The 18,193-nt window shown below is 31.7% G+C and overlaps 1 protein-coding gene across 1 annotated transcript; it reads left to right on the forward strand.

The window, feature by feature from the left end:
• The first annotated feature begins 2,691 nt into the window (after positions 1 to 2,691).
• On the forward strand, positions 2,692 to 16,678 carry LOC105346762 (polycystin-1-like protein 2). Its single transcript, XM_066085465.1, has 16 exons — positions 2,692 to 2,927; positions 4,273 to 4,371; positions 5,457 to 5,609; positions 7,209 to 7,317; positions 7,693 to 8,254; positions 8,412 to 8,847; positions 9,181 to 9,365; positions 10,247 to 10,468; positions 11,197 to 11,367; positions 12,205 to 12,365; positions 12,491 to 13,329; positions 13,484 to 13,722; positions 13,848 to 14,022; positions 14,162 to 15,421; positions 15,543 to 15,628; positions 15,720 to 16,678. Exons 5-16 carry the CDS (start codon positions 8,051 to 8,053, stop codon positions 15,753 to 15,755), a joined length of 4,014 nt encoding a protein of 1,337 aa, XP_065941537.1. The 5' UTR covers positions 2,692 to 2,927; positions 4,273 to 4,371; positions 5,457 to 5,609; positions 7,209 to 7,317; positions 7,693 to 8,050; the 3' UTR covers positions 15,756 to 16,678.
• The last annotated feature ends 1,515 nt before the right edge of the window (positions 16,679 to 18,193 follow it).

Raw genomic sequence — 18,193 nt, forward strand, 5'->3', positions numbered from 1 at the left:
CCTGGAAAAATGTATATTGTGACACTGTTTGTCACAATTGACCATGGTACAAAATCATCTGAAAGGAAAATATACAGAAAAATACAAACCAACACACCGCCTACAGATGGAAATTGTTTTGTCTCACAAAAAACAGGTAGGGTCAATTTAAACAATATGCAATGATATTTTCTTAAATCAATAACTGAGACATCTTAGTAATTAGACAATTAGATTTACATAGTCATTATCAATTATCTATTTATTATTGTTTTACATTAAGTTTACAATAAAAAAGAAAGAATTTTTAAGAAAATGTTTAAAATTTTTTTCAAGTATTCATTGTTTATATGTAATGAAGAAAAAATTGACACTTTTTAATTATCTTAATTTAGTTCAATCTGTAATGCTAGAGAACGGGAAAAGTAGTTTGAACCACATTCACATGGCTGATATCATATACTAAGTTTGCCATTTTGCACTTTCAATTTTTTAATACGTTATTTTTTCTTGGTTTATTTTTTTATACGTAATTCAGAAAAAGGTTTTGCATATTTTCAGCAGGAGATTTGGATGAATTTTATATTATACTCTACAATATCTTAATAGCACATGGGATGCTCATAGACTTTAGTGTAAAATTCAAGGTGCAATCAACTAAATAACAATCAAGATATTGGAAATTCCTTTAGCAGAGTATTTTATTTGACTTTCAAAATGCCGCTATGAATAAAATAAAGGACCATTTGTGTATAAGGAACAACATACGATCATTATACATTAAGTACCTAATATGATGACATTAACGTTGTGGCTGTGTACATGTAGTTTTATAAGGGCTGCGTGGTCATGCCCATAAAACCTCCTTTAGATGAATAGCTTTGTGTGAAGTGTATAAAAAAATGTTTTAATCTTAAAGCTCTTTACTTAATAATATTTTATTGTCAAAACTTTCATGTACAAAAGTTTAAAGAAGATCTAATAGCTAATTTGTTGACCATTCAGTCTCTGGACTGTCAACAGATTTTATCCAACTGTTCAAATCAAACAATTTCTGGCCGACAAAAGTTAAGTTTGTAATAAGTTGACAAAAGTTTTTAATATGCTAAATTACTTATTTATTTGCAAATATATTCGGGGTTTTGTACTTGTTATATTCCGCCCTTTTTTTTGTCGTATCATATTTTTTAAGTTTAACTATAAAGGGCTAAGCAAATTGTTAAAAATATTACCAAATACTTTAAGGCGTAGTTAGTTGTTATCTAGTATATGCTGATCCCCTTGGATACATGTATGTATTATTCTTATTATTCGTCATCACATTTGTTTATTTTCCTATGTTTATTTTCCAGTGTTTAGCGTTTCCCGATAATATTTAAAACTCACTGCGGTGTCCTAACTCTTGATAACTAAGGAGGATACATTTTATTGTTGATAACATTGTATTAGATAGAAATATTATGTTTCTATTAATAGATGCAGTTACTCTGATAAGCGTTAATTGCTCAAACTGGACTGACCCTGATGACAGTTTACAAACGTTTGTGTACCTGTATGAAACAATAACAAGCAGGGATTTGACGTATGGAATAGATGACATTGTCACGGTTGTTTATGAAGGAAGTATGCTCTATTATATATGGATATCAGATGTATTATAATAACGTTTACTTGATAATGTTTCCACAAATTATATGAGTTTGCTGTTGACCCTTTTTTCGTGTTTTGTTCAAAGGCGATGGCAAAATATTATTGAAATAATTGGGAGCACAAATAATAGCACAAATCGGGAACGAATCACTAGTTCAATTGATTTGAACCTCTGTAAGCGTTTTAAATAAAGAACAATGTTTTACGAGAAGTTGAGTTTATCCAAATCATGAAAAAAATATATCAAAGGGTTTTCAGTCAGATAAGAACATCAAAATGAATACAAAAAAGACTTATTTCTTAAATGAATAAAGATATTGATCATGATTTATTATATATTTTATTTTTTGGCCTTTATAAAAAAAATATTTATATATTTGCCATAATATTTTACAAACACCAAATTTTTTTTTACCAATCTCGTTCAACAAGTTGCGAAATAATAGATATTTCAAGGGGAATAATTATTGTAACAATTGTTATGTTAACTGCGTAGGTGGATACTGTATAAATGTTATGCAATAAATTGAGGACAACGCTAGACACTTTCATCAAAACGGGACTGGTGTGATAGAATTTTCAACACCAAGTTCCAAACGGCTTATTACTGATTGATGACTTGTTTATGGAAATGTAATTTATGAAATTTCACTGCAGTGTTAAATTTGTCCCGTTGTCTTGTTGACACACGAGAGATCAAAGGCTGATGGATATTAGAAATTTAATAAATTATCATTCCTTTGAACAATGGCAAATGTTTGAAAAACACATAAATTTGTACATTTTTTTCACACACAATATCCGGAATTGCCTTAATGTATTTTTGTTAAATTTTGTCAATTTTATATGTTTTATTGATGTACATGTGTTGTACATTGCAAGTCGTTACAATCTTCGGGTTTTTTTCTTCTTTCTATTTTGCGTAGGTGAAAGTAGCATTGCTAATGTGCCTGTTCACGCCGGGGATCAAGTTTCTAATAACGTTGTGACTGTCAGAGTTCGAATCTTTGATATCTATGGAGATTACGGAACCTTTATGAAAAAGCTTAAGATAAAAGTAAACATAATGATATTTGAATTTATTTATTTATACTTTTTTCATATAATAAATATGTACTATCTTCATTTGTAATATAATGTAAAAGCTTTTACTGCGAGTTTCGTGATTATTATAGGTGAGTCCACTTGATGTTGTGACTTTTGATAAAAAGTTCAATGAATATAACCTTTCTGGCAACGGCATACTTACTGTGTGTTTCATAGGAGCAGCAGCATCCACCTTCACGCAACTCCCTTACGTATGTATATCTATAATGTATTGAACACACAGCACTGTTAAGGCTTACTATGAAAATATCAGCGGATTTAAACGTCCATAAAACGACGCATCTGTTATTACAAAATATTTATTGTATGACACTTAGAGTGGTCCTTTGAATTGATAGTTATGTGACATGTGTTGATAATTCTCCCGAATTGAGGTCATAAATATATTTCAATATTACAAGGGCATACCCTTATCTGAATAAAAAATTTAAATGATAATTGAATTCTACCTTTATGGTAGATTCTGAAAAGTGCTGCTGCTTTGTATTGAGTTTTCTCTTATTAGAATAAATGTCAAAGAAATGAGCTCTGGTTGGAATTTATATGACCTTTTATATTTTACGTATTTAATAATTTATTCTATAGATTATCTCAAAGCAGCAGCACTTTTTAATGATATAAACATTCCCTTAATTTATATCCAAAAGATGGTAGTGATATGTTTATTGTATGCCCTTGTAAAAAGCGGATTCATATAGGCTTCCCGATGTCAAACACAACGAATTTGTACAGTTAACGCTCCAGGAAAGAAATAATACACGCTCTAAAAAAATAATCACATGCCGAATCAAAACAAGCATAATAGGTAGGATTTAGTGGTATGGTAATTGTTTTAAGATTGTCTTCTGTTCATTTATAAAAAGTATTTTTCCAGGTTAAAAAAATGATTGATCCGCCAATCTACAGACAAATATGCGTCACAATTTACAGTATGACGCCACATCGACAAGTGCATCGCGATCAGTCAGTTGTTTATATTTATCGTTGTTGGACTTATTTGCCTACAATATTGCACTCATAGGTAATTTTTAATCTAGTTTAATGTTTTCGTACCCATAACAATCGGAAATTACTTTATGCTTTAGCATTTTTGACGACTTGTTGTTTTGTGTGATGTCATAGTTAACATTTCCCGTACTTTCTGGTCGGCGCGACCACAAAGTAAACCTTAACAGTGCTGCACATATCAACAAATACATCATAGAAAGATAAAACGGACCATTTGCCTTAAATATTTCTTATTTCATATAATTACATGCACTGCATGTTATTCATCATTCATATTAAAATCGTCTGTTCATAAATGTATGACACAAACACCATTTCAAAGGATCAAGATGACTTTTCGATATGCAGATGAGATCTATCTAACCGTAATACTTTCTATTCATTAACAAACATTGGAAACAAAAGAAATATCTTCATGAAATGAATCTATTGAGGAGTCAGCCTCATCATATGTATGTCTTTGTCGATTGAATATTTCAGAGTTAACGGATGCTCTTTGTCGTATGTTAATACCATTCAATATTACAGATTGATAAAACTACCAAAGAAAAGGACGTATTCCGTGGTGTGAATTCTATATTTATCGATAATACAGATGGAGGACCTGAAATTAAAAATTATCAAAACGTAATATATATATATTCATTTGTTATTATTTTTACTGTCAAACGGTTTGTGGCATTATTATTTTTTATCGATAATAATTGTTAGATATAATTTTTATAGTTTTTTTCTTTTTCTTTTTTTTTTTGGCTAGATTACCTTAACCATGGTTCAATTAAGTATGCGTGAATCACTTAAGATATTTAACAACACGTAACAAACAGCTACTGTTTCTGATTTTTGAAAGTTTCAAAATGTTTAAAAGTCTAAACATTCCAATGAACATTTAGCATATGATTCTTATTATTGTATTAAAACAAAAAGTAAACCATCTTTAAAAAAAACCCTAGTATTGAAATATATTTTGTTTTTAAAAAAATGGAATTTATATATCCAAATTCTAACATACATTTTTTACTAGAAAAAAGACATTAATGATGATCTTATAACAACACTATAGATTAAGTATTTACTTCAATTTTTATTGTCAACTTTCCTCACTTATGTAGCAAAAGACCTTCATTACCTGCATATGGAGTTTTTGTCCCTTATTTGATACGCAAGGGCATGCTTTAAGTGTGGAGCAACTTCTAAAACGAGGCAAGCTACTGACAAACAAGTTGATAAAACAAGATTATCAACATTCTCAATTGACGTCATCGTTTTGTAATTCTATGGTTGATACAACGACGTTGTCAGCAAATACAATTTTCCGCTAGGTCGAAGGTGGACTAACGTTTTTCAAACTTATTGCAAGAACATTATTAATCACCAAAATGTCTGCAAAGTTTTCCGTTTTACCGATTACGACAAAAACCCATTGCGGGTAATACCGGTCAGCAGAGGAGGGTCACTCCTCCATGGCATTTGATCCTACTTCTAATTTTTATAGAGGTCCGTATTTGCTCTGCTCCTGTTTTGTATTTTTTCTTTGGACTTCTGATTTTGAACAGTTTTTGTTATCAATATCGTTATCATTTCATACAATACACAATGTACGCGTGGTTTTTACTAAATTATATATAAATAACTCATGAGGGACTTTTTAGAGCATTGTTCGTTTGATTGTATCAATTGTTTTAACAAACTACATGTCTTGCATTATACAGAGGGTATCAAAGCTTCTGAAACTGGCAGAAAATGTCATCACACCTGGTTGCAACAACTCACACCGAACATACAACTTAGCAGACATACAGATTATATACAGCACTCTTGATGCACTGACTCGTTACCAGCCCTACCTCACACCGGAAGCTGTGGTATGTCTTAAATTTAAAACTCTAGTTACTTCTTCATTATTAATGTTTAATTTTTAGCTCACCTGAACCGAAGGTTCAAGTGAGCTTTTCTGATCACCCGTTGTCCGTCGTCCGTCCGTCCGTCTGTCCGTCCGTCTGTCCGTCCGTCTGTAAACATTTCACATTTTCTACTTCCTCTCAAAAACCACCAGATTTAACCAAATTTGGTAAAAAGCATCCTTATGGAAAGGGGATTATAAATTGTTAAAATGAAGGGCACAGCCCTTTTCAAAAGGCAGATAATTGCGAAAGATAGTAAAGATTGTAAATTGTAAAAATCGTGACCCCCGAACAAAAAGTGGGGCCCCAGGAGGGGTTTGGATTTTAACATATATAGGAAAATGTTTTAAAATCTTCTTCTCAAGAACTATAACGCAACTGTTTGGGATATTACTATGCATACATGTACATTCTTAAGTAATGTAGATTAATGTTGACTGGGCACCAAGAGGGGTTCAAAATTTAAACATTTTAAAAAACATAAAGGAAACGTTTAAAAATTTCTTCTCAAGAACTATAATGTTATAGTTTGTGGAATTTCTATGCATGCATTCTTGGCTTATGTCGACTCCTAATTGGTAAAATTGTGACCCTGGACCAATACTGGGGCCGCAAGAGGGGGTGACAGTTTATAATAGAAATATAAAGGTAACATGTTAAAAAATCTTCTTCTCGAGAACTACAATGCTTCAATTTGTGAGATTACTATCATGCATACAGCCTTGGATAATGAAGGTTCGACAGTTTTAAAATAGTGACCCCTGGACTAATACTGGGGACCCAAAATGGGTTTAAAGTTAAATGTAGAAGTATATATGGAAATGTTTAAAAATCTTCTTGTCGAGAACTACAATGCAACAATTTGTCAGGTAACCACGTAAGCATCCTCAAATAGTGTAGATTCGAAATTATAAAAGCTTATACTGGGGACCCAAGAGATGTTCAAAGTTTAGCATAGAAACATAGAGGGAAAATGTTGAAAAATCTTTTTGTAGGGAACTATAATGCTTCAGCTTGTGAGATTACTATGCAAGCATCCTTAAATAATGTAGATTCCAAATAATTAAAGCTTTAGCACTGGACTAATACTGTGGCCTCAAGAGGGGTCTAAAGTTTAACATAGAAAGATATATTGAAAATGTTTTTAAACAGTTTTTCTCGAGAACTATAATGCTACCGTTTGTGAGATTACTATGCAAGGATCCTCAAATTGTATAAACTCTAATGTAGTGGAACCAAGAGTTATCTTTCTTGATGTTCTGTACAGTCTGAGAGTTATTTTTCTTGAAGTGGAACTCTTCTACGTTCAGTTTTTCAGGCTGTGTACGTGCGGTCCCACCGCAGTGCTACACATTTTCATTCCTTTGTCACTATATATGTTGTTCAAGCCAACCATAAACCTCGGACCAATACTGGGTCCCCAGAAAGGGGTTCAATGTTTAAAATAGAAAAAGCATATGCTACGAAATGTAATGTTACAAGGAACTGCTGTTCAGGTGAGCGATGTGGCCCATGGGTCTCTTGTTTAATTCAAATAACACTAAGGTTACAATTATATAGAGCACAGCAACAAATATTCTGAATTTAGTCATCGATTGTTTGGAAAATGAGACTGGTGATCGCACTCTATCGGTATCAAAGATGGACAAATTGGCATTAGTAGCCAAGGGTAAGATATTCTTATTTATAGAAAATAATGTTAGGTACATCTATAGATTTTGCATGTTGTATTTAAATAGACACTATCCTAATTGTTATTTTTACAAATTATTGACAAGTGCATCGCACCTGTTCTTATCTTTAATAATGAAAGCCTAACAAAAATACTAATAGTCCAGTAGAAATCTAGTTGTACTTTTTCAATGAAAATCAAATTACCAGAAGGACAAATGTTCTCTTAATATTTTTTGTTGAAATACAATCAATTTCAGAATATTTTTTTAAACTAAACAAAATTATTATTATTATTATTATTAAATAAATATGCTTTATGTCGAAAGTATCAGGTATTTATTTTCAATTTTAAAAAAAATTGATTTTGTAGCTATTCACCGGGTATTGGATAATTTGTTAAACAAAATGCTACCAGAAAAACTTCAAGACTTGGATAAGGAACTCTCAGAAGAAGAAATAAGATCAACCATTTATAGACAAACTACTCGATTTCTGCATGAGTCATTTTTATTGAAAAAATATGAAGGAAACATAACTTTGGACCATAAACTAATCAATTTACGAGCCTCTCTTGTTTTTCAAATAAGGAAACATGAGCAATCCAAACAGAAACTACAAAGAAAACTAGTAAGTTTTGTGAAAGTACTATTTTAGAGCTTGTAAGTTTATATCAAAAATAACAAAATCATTCTTTAACACTTTAGGCAAAAAAAAACATCCCTACAATTATGAAGGTTCTGTCTGTCTTCATAAAAGTTATGGAAAAAACCGTCGCCCTTGGAGATCGACTATTCCTAAATGGACTTCATGTGCTTGAAATAATGATTCGAAAAGTATCAACCAATCATCTGTCAAACACCGAAGATCCATTTTTTACCAGCTTGTATATGAAGGATGATACGGAAAATCGCTGTTCCTACTTGACAATATCGGTACGTTTGTTAATTTATTCAAAAAATGTTTCAGGCGATATGAATTATGAAAAGGATAAAAAACCCTTGTACGCATGTTTATGCTATTTATGAATTGCATAATTTCGAGTTTAATTAATATAATGATACATATGTTCTATTTTTTCATATCTTTCAGATCGCGAACTTTATGAAGAATCCTTATATTTACGGTGAAAATTCATCAATCGCCACTTCATCCGTCATAAAAATAGAACAGAACATTATAATAAATTCCAGTGTTCCTAATATCGGCATTGCCACGTATAAGAATTACACTCCGTTAATGAATCCAGCATATCCGGAGAAAATGATTTATTTCACATATGATGTAACATACGATGGCGATGCAAGTATTATCTATATGAAACCTGATGGATTTCATGAGTCCTTTAAAAAAAACAAGACTTTTTACTCTTTTTTCTTTAGTTCCAAAACTTTTCCGACAACTTCTAATTTTGAATATCGTAAAGTCTTGGGAATCAGAGATTGGACCAAGTATGGTTTTAAAGTTTTCTTACCAGGAGGTATTTGTGGAAAAGGGGCATGCTTTCTTGGAATAAAACCACAAACAGGTATACTTTTCTCGGTTTTAGAAAACTATAACTCCGTAAAATTTTATGCTAATAATAATAATTTAGTGCTTACATGCATCTTGTACTTTCGCTGCATTTTGATATTTAGAGGTTTCGGAACATTGATATTTTAACAAAATTATGAAATAATATATTGTTAAGACATAGAAAGAAAGTGTCATTATCTAATTAACTTGATATAGTGATATCCAAGTTAAAAAGATCTAGGATGCAGATATGAGATGTTTTGTTTTTGAATGTACATGCATTTCAAAATCCATACCAGCATCTATTGTGCGTAAATGCTTTTTGCTTTTGTTCGTGTTTTCTCAGTCGAAAGTTCAAAATCAAGAATAAAAAGAACGGTGAGCAATGTCGCAGTTGAGGAACCATTTAGAAACGTGACATCTTTAGAACAAATATCACTTGAAAGTTTAAACTTAAGCATAATTTTCACAACAACGGGGTGTCGTAAATGGAATGAGGATACCAAAGGATGGACGATGGAAGATTGCACGGTAAACTTTGCAAGACGGATTACAGTTTAGTTTTGGCTCTGGGCAGGCAAAACAGCCTCGTTACCATTAAAACACAAATAAAAATAGAAAAAAAATCAAAGAATGATGAAAAAAACTAAGTTTATCGCACTTGATCAAATCATTACCTTCTAATGTATAAATTGGAATAAAATGAGACATGCGTAAATAAGAATATGATTAGTCACTAAGTCTCTATCCTAAGCATAATCTAAATCAACCAGTACACGAAATGACCATTACATAATGAACATTTTCTATTTAATTATAAATACACAAAATTGGATATTTTGGATATTTTTTTTCAACTACTTCACAATGATTTTTCATTTAGCTTGTTTTCAAATTAAATATTCTTTAAATTTTGTCGCTTTTTATAAGCATTTTACTGTATTCAGTTGATTTTTCACCGCCATTAAATGCATGCTTCCTAAAACCATGAACCAATTGGTTGTAGTAAGATCCTCACATAATCATAAACGGGTCAGTACCATAAAACAAAGACACTATCACCAATTGAAATGAGAGAAATGGAAAAAAAACGTATTTATAATTTTTGTAAAATTCGTAAGAAAGGCCTAATTTTTAAACGAAATTTTCAATAAGCAGACCTTAAAATCTTTTATGATTAACAATTTATAAAAACAAAAAAAAACCAAAGAATTTGACCTGCAGCTCTCATAGACATTTAAAAAAATAGTATTTGATGCCTAGAGTAAAAGTCTAGAAAAACTCTTTCTTTGGCTCATTCATTTAGATGCATTGGGTAGTAACTATATACAAATAAGCATGTTAATTTTGCAACTAAATTCTTTTTGTAAAATTGGCACACAACCAATCAATTTAACATTCTTTGATTTAAGGTACTTCCAATGAGTGATTTAAACAACACAGTCTGTCGATGTACAGGAAACACGTTCTCTTCCTCGTTCTATATTCCTCCAAATGTTATCAATTTTCTGACGGTGTGGGGGAAATTTGACGCATCAAACGCGTCCGTGTATGGAACATTGATAGGCGTCTTTGTAATCTACGTGGTGGCAATAATCTTTCTTAGAAGAGAGGATAAAAAGGATGTACAAAAGGTTTAATTATCACAAACTATTAATGTCTATATCATGTGGATATTTTAATATGTTTATATTTGCACAGCTGAAAAAGCGTTTTGATTTATCTATTAATTTAGATACTTTTACAACACAACAACTGTTTAACTTGTTAATAACTATAATTATTATATATTCATCGATATTTTTGGGATTTGATTTTAATCAACTCTCCTATGCAGTTACACTGGCAAATCGAAAGTGAACCAGTATTTGGACCTAAGCACAATTCATCACCACTGACAATACTTAGTTCTCGAAAATAATCGATAAATTCGCTGTAATGAATTCTGAAGCACTGTTTTTCAAGGAAACTTATTTATGAAAACCATAAAAAATAGTCAGATTATAAATGGTAGGAACAATTTAGATATGTTTTGTAGTGGTGTGTATTCCTGCACTAGAGATTACAAGAGTCAAACAACTGATTTTAAAAAGATATTTTTGTAATTTTAACTTTCTTGAATTTATTATTATAACAATAACTTGACCCAGAGAGTCGAATCTATTTTCATGCCATGCGCAGATTATTAGATCAAACTTGATGCTTGAGTAATTACCAAAGTCGCCAGAATTGCACCTAGCTTGACCTTATGATCAACGCTTGGCAACTCGTCGTGACCAAATCCTTTGGATCAAGTTCTAATTACGATATTAGATATTTGCGAGATAATGAAAGTGAAATGAAGAATTTATGCATTTTACAGTGGAAAGTGACCTTTCTCTCTGATCACAGACCAGCACATGTGTACTTTTATTTGATAAGCGTTCATACTGGATTACGGAGAGATGCTGGCACAAAGTCAAACGTACAGTTTATTGTAACAGGGGAACTTTGTGATTCTGGAATTCGTGTCTTAGATGATGAGAAAACAAAGGTATTTGCCTATTTAAAAGAACCGAATCAAATTTTTCTATTTTAACTACTCATCAAGGTTCAAGTGAGCTTTTTTGTGCTTTTGTTTTCTAGCCTCAAACCGTCTGTCTATCTTAAAACTCAACACTTTGAGACTTTGGACTCTGAAGCAACTTGGCATATTTCAATAAAATAGAATAAGAGTTAAATCCCTTTCAAATATGAGAAATAATTAAAAAAAAAATTAAAATGGGTGGATATATGCATTGTATCAGGATCATCATTTAGGTCCCAGAAGGAGTTCAAAGTTAAACATAGGGATTTAAAGTGACAATGTTTCTTTTAAATTCTGGCATAGTGTAGTAAAAATTCCACCTTCCTGACATTATAACACCTAGCTGACTTTGGGTGTGAGAAATTAAGAATTTATAAATGTAGAGAAACATATTTAAAGATATTTTTCCTAAAATATATAACCTTGCAGTTTGGTAGATTACTGTTTGGTAGAATCGTGTCATAAATAATTACATTAAATTCAGCCTTTTTCCTCATTTCACCACCCATCACCCCCTTACCTAAGTGTGTAAAATAAAGATTTCGAAATCTTTAAGGAAACCTTCTAAATGGCTGTCTGAATATAAGCAATGAAGTTCATTAGTCGTCACTTGAATATAGAATGATAGAGGATCAAAATGACGGAAGGTTAAAATCAGAATTTCGACATTGTGTAAATATGTATACTTTTTAAATAACTGCATTATTATTACCTGAAATAACATTTATATAAAATTTGCTCGATGATTTTTTTATTATCATGATTTATTTCGATTTTTATAATTCAACAAAATATCTTTTAAAGGGATTCTCTGCATCAAGTGTGAAAAAGTTATTCTTTGGAACAACGGAGCCTTTAGGTGATTTATTGTATTTACGAATATGGCATGACAACTCTGGTCCACCTGGATATCAAAGTTGGTTTTTGGACAAAGTAATTATCGACGATTTGCAGAGCAGAGATAGGTATTTACATATAGTACTGTGAAAATACGATAAATTAAATAAAAGTATATTTCATAGAAGTGATATTTCTTGTTAGTCGCATTTATGCACAATAATATATGACCATGGTTTTATCTTGATTTTAGGTATTTTTTTTATTGTAACAAATGGCTGGCTATTGATGATGGAGATTGCAAGCTCGATCGCATTATTCCGGCATCAGCACCCAATCTTATTTCTCCAAAAACGCGTCTAACGGACGAAACCCAGACTCAAATTACGGAACACCATTTGTGGTTATCACTGCTTCTCCGTCCACGACAAAGTAAATTCACACGTGTTCAAAGAATCTCGTGCTTACTTGCCCTGTTATGTTTGATAATGATATCAAATGCCATGTTTTTTCGATCATCCTCAGAGAACCAAAATGTGGATCAAGTGAAATTCGGAGTTCTTCGAATTTCGTCGCTAACATTATACGTGTCTTGTATTGGAATTTTAATTTCAACTCTACCTGTTGTATTTGCTTCCTATGTGTTTAGACATATAAACAACGGTTTAAAAACAAAACAAAATTCTTCTGAATCTAAAAATATCGACAGACCTTATAAGAGTAACGATAACTTAGTTTCTCTGTCCGATGTTGATACTGATGTTTTTCAACAAGAAGACGACAAATTTCCTCATTGGATTTACTACGTGGCCTGGGTAATTTTAGCAATGTCCGTTATTTCATCCTGTTTTTTCTTAATCCTATACAGCATGGAATGGGGCGATACGAAATCAGAAGAATGGCTTTCTTCCTTTGTTTTCTCTTTAGTGGAATCCTTAACCGTAGTCGATCCGATGAAAGTACTTATTATTGCAATAACCTCTTCAATTTTATTCACAAACTGGATGCAAGAAAACGCACCTAAAATCAATCTATGGAAATTAAGAAAAATATCTTTGATTTCGAGAAGATTTCAAGATACAAACATTTCGGGTGAGAAAATACGAATTTCAAAACACACAGTATTTTAAGCATAATAAAATGCAACATGAATTTTTATCTCAGGGTGTAAAATTTAATATAATGCTAGAGAAATTTTAAAAAAGTGTATAAACAAATTTTGATATTTTTTTAATACTTTTCAAAGAGATCGCTAAATACGTACTTCCAACGTATGATTTGGTTTCCGAAGAGGAACGAATGGACTTGAGGAAAAAATGTCAAGAAAAATCCAAAGCAACATCAGCTCTAAGAAACCTTGTGTTTTTCATCGTATACATCATCGCAATTTACTTAATAAGCTACAAGGAACGGGACCAGAGAGCATTTCATTTAAAACAAAATTTGGACAATCATCTTTTTTTAGGAAAGGATGGATTCTCAACTGTAATTGCATTTTGAAATTATATTTCGTTATTAACAACATATTTTAATCATTTTGTTCTGCGAAAACCCGTTTTAAGTAATTAGTATGATAATGTTTAATAAATATTTTTGTTTGTACTTTTTAGATAACAGATAAAAAGGGTTTTTATACATGGTTGAATGAAACCTTTATCCCAACGTATTACCCGGTCAATAATTACGCAAGTAAACCCTTGACGGTTGTAGATCGTCAATGGTTTCAAGATATGGCTAGTATTCGTGTTGGACCTGCCCGGCTGCGACAAGTTCGAATGAAGTCAGGTACAGTTAACAAAACAAAAAGAAATCACATTTTATTTCTATACTAAGGTACTATTTATATTGACATTAAACCACCATACTCAATTTAAAAATTATCTTATGTTAACATGAAAACTGCTATAATTATTTACAATTTTAGGTAGTTGTAAATATTCAAAGTTGGTTGGGACCTACCCATGCATAGAGACGTATTCGGAACGAAATGAAGACCAGAGTTTGTATTGCTTGGAATGGAAATCCTTTAATGATAGCAGTTGTGGAACCAACGATTATAAAAATCGTTTTTATACAGCCGATTCTTGGAAATACACTAAAGCTAGTGACATATGGGGAATATCAAGAATGGGAGAGTACAATACATACAGCGGGGGTGGATATATTTTAAAGTTTGTAAAGGATAGAGAAAATGCTTACTTACTTTTAAAAGAGCTCGTTGAACATGATTGGATCAATCGGAATACGCGTGCTGTTTTTTTAGAATTCACGATGTACAATCCAAACGTGAACCTTTTTGTCTATGCCATGCTACTTACAGAGTTTCCCGAGGTTGGAAGTGCACTAACATGGGTTGACTCGCGAACATTTAAACCCGTTTTGAATTTTTCATCCCTGGGGTTTGATCTTGTTTTGGCGTATTTCATATTTGTATTTTACTATATTTTCCTGCTATTCAAAATTCTGCGGAACTGTTCTCAGTTTGGTTGTAAGACATTTTTGAAAGATCCTTGGAACGTTGTAGATTGCATAAGTACATTTTTGGCATGTTCCTGTTTTGTGACAATTGTAGTAAAATTGGACTACACGAGTAAAGCTGTGGATATGTTTTATGAGGACAAAATGACTGCTGCCAATCGATTCATAAATTATGGTCACATTGTAATATGGGATAATGCATTCAATTTTTTCTTTGCTGCTCTTGTTTTTGTGTCAACGATACAAATCTTGAAAATTCTAGGGTACAACAAACGTTTTACCGAAATTCTATCAGTAATAGCCTATGCAAGAAGGGATCTGCTTTCTTTTGGATTAAACTTATCCATATTAATTATTGCATTTATCTTCTTTGCATATTTACTTTTTGGCTCAAAAAATGAAAACTACAGGTCTCTTTTCATAACGTGTGGGAGTCTAGCCAACACGTTTATTGGCAAAAATAAATTTGATTCTTTAGTCATTGCCTCGCCGTTGACAGCCCAATTCTTTTTAATGACCTACGTATTTTTTGTTATTATGTTTATGTTAACAATTTTCTTGTCGATCCTGAATAACAGTATTTCAGCAGTTCGAGCAGAGACGGCCGGGGCTTCAAACTCTCTGGGAATGATGCACATCGTGAAAAATTCATTCAGAAACTTTGTTGAATTTTTCTTCAAACCTAAAAAAAGAGAAAAGTTGGAGAGTAAGTCCTAGAAATGTACTTTTTTTTTATAATCAATTATTTTGTATATCAAGATATTTTCGCATTTGTATGTAATTTTAAAGATTTATTTTTGAATATTTTTTTATGATTTTAAATTTAGAATATGTGCTGTTTAAAGCAAAAGACGAAGTAAATGCAGGCAATACCTTGGTATTATTAAAGGATATCATCGCTGTTCATTTTAAGGTTTGTGTGTCTTTGTAATAAAAAAAAATAAAGCTATTATCAATCAATGTTATATTTAAAAAAAACGTTTCAAAATTCCTTTTTCCTATAGGTAACAAAGGAAAGCAACAGTAGGGAGGAAGAGTGAAAACTGGAGCAACTTTTTTTTTAAATTTGCTTTCTCCTTTAATTAATTAATTGCTAACTAAGGAGGAAAATGACGCAATTTTTTTAAAGAAGACACATACATTAATCTGATGCTCTGTTTGAGTCAAGTGATGACAATTAGCGAAAAGAACGAACGATTATAGTGCTTATATGTATATATCACAAGGAAATTCTCTGGAGCTTCTTCTCCGCCTCGGCCTGGTATTGGAACCCACTTTCTGTGATAGAATTGTTTTACAATAGTTTGCGTTATTTCTCTCTACAATTAATATATACAAATGTTTTCGTCATATAAGAAGAGCGGTGCAGTCCAAACTTCTTTGTGTTATCTCAGTTAGTCCAAAGTATTATGTACATGGCTGTAATTCATACGATATAAACAAACATTTAATTATTTTTTATGGATGTGGGATTTTGAGTATGCATTTTATGTGCATTTGTATAATATAAACAAAAATATTTCCCTAATTATTAATCTCTCCAGCTCGGTTTTGCTGTGGTTTGAATACAAACATTTTTTTATAGAAAAAAAGAGAACAAAGACATGTGATGCAGAAAAATAGTTCAGTTCTCTTTGAGTTTTATTGTAACATGGACTTAACTTAGTTTATAAAAAACAATATTTTTAAGGTCTTCCGTTTCCAACGGAAGACCTTATAGTGATTGTAATGTTTTTTATTATTATTATTATTTTTTTCCCCTTTTTTGTCCACAAGATTTCTCAGAGATGGCTAAATATATTTTCTTGAAATTTTCGGGACTGATAGAGAATGATCATATCTCTAGGCGTTTTTTTTTATTTTTTTAAAATTCACTTCCTGTTGTCCGTTTCCTGTCCCGCGACAAAAAGCTATGGACAATCAGATCTCAGAAACGATAAAGACTTGAACATCCAAACTTTGAGGGATGATAGACCTATAGTTGTAGATGTGTTTAAACTATTTTGTTTTGTTCGTCGTAACTTCCGGTCGTCACCGGAAGCTCTTCAAAAATTATGCTTTTACGCATTTAATATATTTCTGGGAGAATTAAAATAAAAGTATAAATGCATATATATTGCATCTTTCCGATGTTAACTAAACATAAAAATTCTACTTCCGGTGAGATATCTCAAATATCTCATGTAGCCTTTTTTAAAACAAATGTTTGAACCCCGAGATCTCAGAAACTGTAAGTGATCAAGACACGAAACTTACTTGAATGATAGTCATTTGATAGAAGATGTGTTTAACCGTTTTTATTTTGTCAACCGTCACTTCCGGTCCACACAGGAAGAGTTCAAACAATTCAAGTTTTTGAAAAGTTTAAGATTTCTCAGAGATGGCTGGATGGATTTTCTTGAAATTTTTAGGACTGATAAAGAACGATAATATCTCTTGGTGTTTTTTTCATTTTTTCAAAATTCACTTCCTGTCGTCCGTTTCCTGTCCCGCGACAAAAAGCTATGGACAATCAGATCTCAGGAACGATAAAGACTTGAACCTTCAAACTTTGAGGGATGATACATCTATAGTTGTAGCTGTGTTTAAACTATTTTGTTTTGTTCGTGATTACTTCCGGTTGTCACCGGAAGCACTTCAAAAATTATGTTTTTACGCATTTTATTTCTTTAACACAAAATTGAAATATAAGTATAAGCGCTTTCATATGTCATCTATCCGATGATTAATAAACAAAAAAAAATTACTTCCGGTGAGATATCTCAAATATCTCAGGTACTCTTTTTAAAACAAATATTATTACAGCGAGATCTCAGAAACTGTAAGTGACCAAGACACAAAACTTACATGGGTGATAGACAATTGATAGAAGATGTGTTTAACCGCTCTCATTTTGTCAACCGTCACTTCCGGTCTACACCGGAAGAGTTCAAACAATTCAAGTTGTTTAAGAGTTTAACTGTTTTTGTTTGACAATATAAGATATGTTGATAGCCAATAAAGTCCTGTTGTGTAATGGTTAAAAAATACTAACTTTCATTTTCATTGAACACTTCCGTTTGTCCGTTTCCTGTCCCGAGACAAAAAACCTTGTTTCCTAGAGATTTCAAAAACGGTGACGACTTGAACAATCAAACTTTGTGGGATGATAGACCTAGGTATGTACATGTGTATATACTATTTGTTTCGATCGGCGTAATTTCCGGTCGTCACCGGAAACACTTCAAAAATTTGTTTGTTTTTTTCATATTTTATATATTTTACATAAAATGAAAATATCAGTATACAATCTTACATATGTTATCTATATAATGTTAAATTAGCAAATAAATTTTACTTCCGGTAAGATATCTCAAATGTCTCTATGTAGCTTTCCTTTTTATAAATGTGATATCCGCGAGATTTTTGTCACTGTAAGCGAATTAGACACGGAACTTTCATGATTGATAGAAATTTGATTGGGGATGTGTTTAACGGG

Source organism: Magallana gigas, chromosome 5 (genome assembly GCF_963853765.1).
Source record: "Magallana gigas chromosome 5, xbMagGiga1.1, whole genome shotgun sequence".
Classification (NCBI taxonomy): Eukaryota; Metazoa; Mollusca; class Bivalvia; order Ostreida; family Ostreidae; genus Magallana; species Magallana gigas.

Coding starts and splice junctions, on each gene's coding strand:
- LOC105346762 (XM_066085465.1), top strand. CDS start 8,051: ATGAAGGTTCTGTCTGTCTTCATAAAAGTTATGGAAAAAACCGTCGCC. Junction 10,469..11,196: donor ATAAAAAGGATGTACAAAAG/GTTTAATTATCA, acceptor TGCATTTTACAG/TGGAAAGTGACCTTTCTCTC. Junction 13,723..13,847: donor GAAAGGATGGATTCTCAACT/GTAATTGCATTT, acceptor TGTACTTTTTAG/ATAACAGATAAAAAGGGTTT.